The sequence below is a fragment of the Limulus polyphemus genome, unplaced genomic scaffold (assembly GCF_000517525.1).
Source record: "Limulus polyphemus unplaced genomic scaffold, Limulus_polyphemus-2.1.2 Scaffold1325, whole genome shotgun sequence".
In the NCBI taxonomy this organism is placed as follows: Eukaryota; Metazoa; Arthropoda; class Merostomata; order Xiphosura; family Limulidae; genus Limulus; species Limulus polyphemus.
The window spans coordinates 233,746-240,890 of record NW_013666935.1 but is presented as its reverse complement, the minus strand read 5'-3'; the positions used below and the strand labels follow the sequence as shown (position 1 = coordinate 240,890).

The 7,145-nt window shown below is 32.3% G+C and overlaps 1 protein-coding gene across 1 annotated transcript in view; it reads right to left on the bottom strand.

Moving 5' to 3' along the window:
• Nucleotides 1-7,145, bottom strand: part of LOC106463107 (sushi, von Willebrand factor type A, EGF and pentraxin domain-containing protein 1-like) — a 50,923-nt gene that overhangs the window by 18,065 nt on the left and 25,713 nt on the right. The window contains exons 11-13 of the mRNA XM_013923077.2: nucleotides 5,226-5,412; nucleotides 3,226-3,387; nucleotides 2,770-2,931 (exon numbers count right to left, since the gene is read on the bottom strand). Of these exons, the coding sequence (XP_013778531.1) occupies nucleotides 2,770-2,931; nucleotides 3,226-3,387; nucleotides 5,226-5,412 (511 nt within the window). The remainder of the gene's footprint in view (nucleotides 1-2,769; nucleotides 2,932-3,225; nucleotides 3,388-5,225; nucleotides 5,413-7,145) is intronic.

Sequence of the window (7,145 nt, the reverse complement as noted above, 5' to 3'; positions counted from 1 at the left end):
CGTTAGGTAATGTTTTCGTAAAAATACTAATGTCTGATGAGAATCCACTGAAGTTAAATGATTTGTAATGTTCGAATTTTGTAAAAGCGTTATAACAATCACAGTTATAGCTTCCAAAATTTATAGCACACTGGCTATAACAAACTAATAATAGATACTCTCTTTTGGCGCGGTGCGTTGGTTATATTTATAGGCGTGTAGATGCTGTCTAGAAAATTCAGATTATGCAACCATACTGATGCTAACACAGGTATTTACGTACATACATATATTGTTGATTCTTACTCTCGAGAATCTTCTACAACTTTGGAGAATACGTGGGAGTTTCGCAATACATATTTAACAGTATAACCTATGTATGTTTCTAAATATAAATTTAATCTAAACAAACGTTGACATTAAAATGAATATATAATAACAAATTCGTTACACCAAGTTGGAATTGCGTGGTGGAGAAATGTTGCATCCGCCCACGAATGTTGCCCTCTTTAGTAAATGATTCAGTGTTTTCAGACTAAGATAGATATAGCGAGTATGGCATGGCAATTTCTGTGAAAATACTAGTTCTTTTAATGAGTATTGTATGCTATTTTAAAATCTCTTAGTGAAGTAACTGCACTGTTTCTGAAAACGTCCTATAATAAACACCACATATACTTCAAACCTACTCAAATAATGAAATGAAAACTTTCGTGGCCACACCACGAAACAATATAAGACAAGATGTGTCAAATACCAGTCTCATACAAACCTTGTGTAAGTTCAGTGTTCCTTAATTTTAGTCCACAATACTCTGATGGTGTTAAAATATTTACGATATTGGGTAAATTGTGAGTAATTATCCTTTATGACCACATGTAAAGCTAGGAACCATGCTTTGGAACAGATCTAGGTTTGGTTAACAAAGAGCGAATTTAACAGCAATATGTCTAAATTTACGTGACCGAAAAATTAAACCACCAATATTATAGAGAAAAAAAAAAGGCAAGAAATGGACAGTTTTTTGTTGCTGTTATTTTTTATGATACTGCTAAATGTACCCCCAAGAATGAAGCGATTACAACCATACCTGTATATATACTGATCATTATAAACAAAAGGGATCCCACATTAGTTGCTTCATCACTAGGAACTACAGAACTCACGAGATGATTATAGTAGTTGGCCCCGAGGTAGCTCAGTGGTAAGCTTAAGGTCTTAAAATACAAAATTTTGAGGTTTGATTCCTGCAGTGAGCACATCATAGATAGCCTAATAAACTTAACAAGAAACAACAAAAGCTAAATGAATGAATAAAGCTAGTATGAAGAATACTGAACTCGAAGAAACACGTAAAATATCGTTGTTAGTTCTGCATCGAAAACGTACTTAGCCTCAACTTTATTATGTAAAACATACATTGTATATAATTTAACGTGTAAGGACTGTAGAAATATTTTCATAGAAAAACTCAGTCTAAAGCTCTATAAACACAGTATAAGTAAAATAGAATGCCAATTACAAGGTGTTGCTTGCTAAAAATGCACCCTTCATGCCCCCGATGACTCAGTGGTAAGTCTGAAGGCTTATTATCGCTTAAAATCTAGCTCTGTGTTGACAACAAACTAAGAAACAAACGAAAGCCATAAATTCATTTGGAAATGCGCAATATTTAAGAGTTGCTTGTTTGTTTTCGAATATTCGTGCAAAGCTAATCAAGGGCTATTATGCGCTAAACGTCCTTAATTCACAACCAATAGACTAGAGAGAAGGCAGCTAATCTAGGACTATAATGCACTAGACGTCCTTAATTTTCAACTGATAGATTACAGGGAAGGCAGCTAACCTATAGCACTCACCGCCAACTTTAGGGCCACCCTTGACCCAAAGTACGAAACACGATAGACCAGAAGCTCTACTGTTCGGCACGCTAACCTCCTGGACACTCTCGGCCCAATACTTAAGATGCTTTGCTTTGTTTGTTTGTAATTAAGCACAAAGCTATCGGTGCTGTGCTCACCACGAGTATCGAAACCCGGTTTTCAGCGTTGTAAAAGACGCTTGGCAGTAAGAGCAAATATGTTATGTACGTAATTCCTATTTTTCATTGTAACTCTCTTGAATTATGAAACAATGATCAAACATACGACACTTCATATCTAAACTCAATAAGTGCAGGATTAAAGTAGAACTATTCCCACTATCAAACATACGACACTTCATATCTCAATTCAATAAGTGCAAGATTAAAGTAGAACTATTCCCACTATCGAACATACGACACTTCATATCTCAACTCAATAAGTGCAGGATTAAAGTAGAACTATTCCCACTCTTGAACATACGGCACTTCATATCTCACTTTTTTGTGCACTTAATTTCATTTCATGAACCATGGTACAAGACATCTAAATATAAATTTATTTTTACGAGAATAAATTAAAGAATTATTCCACTTTAAATAGTTTCAGAAGAAAGTGCTAATATCTGTCCCTATTACATATAGCAAGATTCGTTAAAAGAAACATAAGGTACTCTAAAATGTGAAAATCATTATAATAATGATAGAGTAAAGTAAACAATCACGTGTATTAGTTGCACTAAAAGAGGCATGTAAAATGAGATATTTACAATTACCGTAAATATTTAACATTTATTTATTTACGACACTGAACTTATCTGAAAAAAAAACACTTGTTCAAGAAATAAGAAAATTAATACAACGAAATTGCGTGAAATTTCATTATAAATTAGATAAGAATTATATTCTGAAAAGATCAGGTCACTAGCCTTTACAGTCAAGAACATCTGTGGCGCCCTCTATCCATGTTGTCATCAAGAATGGACAAGTTAAACATGATGTATGTTGTGCTTCGTTTTGATATGTTCCAACTGGACAAGCCTTACATGTTTCCAAACCAGTCAAAGAAAAAGTACCAGGAAGACATTTTTCTAAAATCGATAAGTATGAATCAGTTGTTGGCATATTACATGACTTTATTTTTGTTTAACAAAACTGTGGATTCATAAGATTTAAAGGATTTACTTTTTTTTTCATATGGAAAATTATATACACTTTTATTGCAACACATCATGAACACTTTAATTAGAAAACATAAGTTAGTGTTAAACAATAATGACAACGAGTTGAAATAAAAGCAAAAGCTGGTGTAAATGGTACAGGATTATAAGAAAAAGTACAATAGTGTATAATTTGATTTCGAAATTCTACTTATTATAGATTACCTTTACATTTTGTAATATTTTTAGTCCCCGTCTCTTCAGTTAGCGATCCTTCTGGACATAGCTTACATTCTATCTGACCTTCTTCGTCTTGAAATTCGCCAATAGGACAAAAGTCACACACGTCACTGCCTTGATTATGGAATGTACCCAGAGGACATTGCACTGTCATAAATAAAAAGAAAAACATTCAAGTTTCTTTACAGTTATAAATATTTTCAGTGGTGGTTCTGATTGATCATTGTTTAAATTTGTCTGCCAGCTTGGGCGGGCAAGAATTTTTGTATACATATTATTTTATTTTAAACAGTTCTTAAACAGAGCAATAATTAATAATAATTTTGTAAGCTCGATACACAAGTATTAGGTTTTCTTTAAATACAGATGGTACGTGACTACTGAAATGAGTACTGTCCAGTGAAGGTTGGCTTATGGTACAGTCTAACTGACAAAACACCATTACTGTTAGTGATATGAATATCTAAGAAAGAGATGCTGTTGGTCTTCTCATGGTATTCTCCCCTAAAGTTAATATTACTAAGTGAAAAAGTATTTCACATGATTCTGATCCTCAATGATACTAAAGGTATCATCAACATACAGTATAAAGGTTTAAGTCCTGTTGGGCAATTCTGCAGCCATTATTCTTAATTAATTATATATGTCAAAAACATTACGCTAGGCCTATTACATATTCTAACACTACATTCTTAAACTAGTCCCTTGGGGATTTTCAGCAACTAGAAGAGTGTATAATAATTGTATTTAAACCACTCTATATTCGTCATAACCATAGTCGACAACGCGTTTCGCTCAATCCAGAGTTCTTCAAGCCAGCTAGGATAGATTAAGAATATAATGCTAAAAAAATATAATAGCAATAAAATATGACAAATATAGTTAATTCCAATCATATTGCGCCAGTATGTAAAAAAGCGTTAACACTATAGTCGCCATTCTTCATAAAAACAGAGAAATAAGTTAACTAAACATGGTGTTAAGTTGGATCCCACATTAACTCCATCTAGCTGCTCACAAGTCTTTCCTTTGAAGATAAAATAAAAGTGTTTGGTAGGAAAGTTTAATAAATGTTTGATAACTACTTTAGGTATTCTATTCATAGTTTTCTCCTCTCTACAGACTAAGACACTAAGTTTATACACATTTTTATGGATTCATCAAGTGATATACTGGTGAATAAAGATCCGAAATCAAAACTAGTATAGAATGCCTCTTTAATAAAGTGTAGCTCTTTGAGGTTATTATACTTTGATGTGAACCCATCGGGCGTATGGTTTTGTAAACAGTTTTATTAGTGGTTGTTTGGTGTTTAGATTTTAGTAACTATCTATATAATACTGCTTCTCGTTTTTTGTTGTTGTTTGTTTGTTTGTTTTTGTTTTGTTATTTGTGAAAGACTGAAAGAGGCAACGGTTCAATGTTACTGAATTGGTCCTACTATTGTTATTGAAATCAATATTAAGGTTAGTTTAAGCAAACAAACATTCACTGAAATAAAAAGGTAGATAAATATTCTTTAAATGGATATCTTTGTAGACTTACTGGTGATTTGCTAGAGCATACAAATGTAATGTTGTGTTTTATAAACATTTTGTAAACATTAATAAGACTTTAGTTCAGTGAAAAGTAAACCCACACTGCTCATCTTAAAATATTTTTTTCTGAATTTATCACATAAATGATTATAAACATAACTGCATAAGTGTTTATCATTTGCATTGTTTTTATCATTAATTAATAAAACGTTAATACGCCCTAGCGAATTTATACTTGATAAAGTTTTGTTCACATAAGATCACATCGAAAACGTAGTCTCGCTTTTTCTTTCAATAACAATTTGCTTCTCTTTAGAGTCTCGTACGAACTGATAACACAAAAAAGTGATATGTAGAATTATCAAAAATATCATTAGCAATACACACAAATATACATTTAATATGATGGAAGCTGTTACCGAAAATAATAAATTTTTTACTTCTTACCACATTCTTTATTTTTAAGAATAGCACCAGGATAACATAATAGTTGGGTTGGGGTGTTAGCTACTACGCTAAATGGCTCTACATCTACAGATTTTTCTTTCAAAATATCTTCCTCTGTATTTTCAGCTTTCATGTTTGCCACAATCCGATTCACTGCCTCCATCAGATCTTGAAATGAGGATACATTCTGTTCGAAAAAGATAAGTAAACTTTATTTCTCTTAATTTCCAAACATGGCTTGAAACTAAGGTAACAAAATTAATAACTAGGCCTGTATCTATTATACAAGAAGTAAGATGATAAAGGAATGGCGATAAGCGTAAAAGTAAAAACGAAATATCATGCACACAATATAAGTAAGTATATTTACCCATACATTAAAAGTAAGAAAGAGACATTAAACACGTGATGTTCGTATTAGCCACAATCTTACATCATTCAGAAATGGGAATCATATCTGGTTAAAAACGTTTGTCATGTACATATATATATATAAACATACATACAATGAATAGTTATTTGTGTATACAGAATAGACCGATCATGTGATTCTTGCTTGTAGTTTATAAATAAGGAGATGTGGTAACGGTATAGATGATTTGCAAGACAATGGATAAGATCAATAATACAAGTAAACTTGATAGTAATATCTCTGACAGACTTTTTAAAGACAGCTTTCATTAAAGTCTGTAAACAGAGCCAACTGGAATATAATATGTTTGCTATCAAGAAAAATTATTGCTGTCAGTCTCTGGTAAATGACCGATGGAGAAAATATTTGAACGGGCTTATAAAGTAAGTTTTCAGATAGTGTCTTATTTTATCAGTTCCTTCAACAAGATTAGGATTCCAAGTATACAATGTGAAGGAGATTGCAATAAATTACACGAAAAAACAGGTTATTATCGCTACAAAAGGTGGCCCGACCCGATGCTAAGTAGAGGTTCTAATATATGGTGGAGATTTCGCCGATATATACATTACGTTTGTTCCTTTTCCACTAAATTATTCAATTTCTACACTAAGTTTTTTTCCATAAATTCTTCTTCTGATAAATGTAATAAATTTGAAAATTTATATGAATATAACGTTTATAAATAGTATTTTTTGCATTTCGTGTACTTCAAAACATTATTTGTTATAGTACTAGAAGAAGTACCAAACTCACATCTGCAGTTGTTGCTTCGTTTCATCTATTCATTAGTTGCTATTTTATAGACATAGTGGGAGTAGTTCTACTTTAATCTTGCACTTATTGAGTTGAGATATGAAGTGTCGTATGTTTGATAGTGGGAATAGTTCTACTTTAATCTTGCACTTATTGAGTTGAGATATGAAGTGTCGTATGTTCGATAGTGGGAGTAGTTCTACTTTAATCTTGCACTTATTGAGTTGCCGTATGTTTGAGAGTGGGAATAGTTCTCCTTTAATTTTGCACTTAATATACAGATGAGTTGAGATATGAAGTGTCGTATGTTTGATAGTGGGAGTAGTTCTACTTTAATCTTGCACTTATTGAATTGAGATATGAAGTGTCGTATGTTCGATAGTGGGAATAATCTACTTTAATCTTGCACTTATTGAGTTGAGATATGAAGTGTCGTATGTTTGATAGTGGGAGTAGTTCTACTTTAATCTTGCACTTATTGAATTGAGATATGAAGTGTCGTATGTTCGATAGTGGGAATAGTTCTACTTTAATCTTGCACTTATTGAGTTGAGATATGAAGTGCCGTATGTTCGATAGTGGGAATAGTTCTACTTTAATCTTGCACTTATTGAGTTGAGATATGAAGTGCCGTGTGTTTGATAGTGGGAGTAGTTCTACTTTAATCTTGCACTTATTGAGTTGAGATATGAAGTGCCGTGTGTTTGATAGTGGGAGTAGTTCTACTTTAATCTTGCACTTATTGAGTTGAG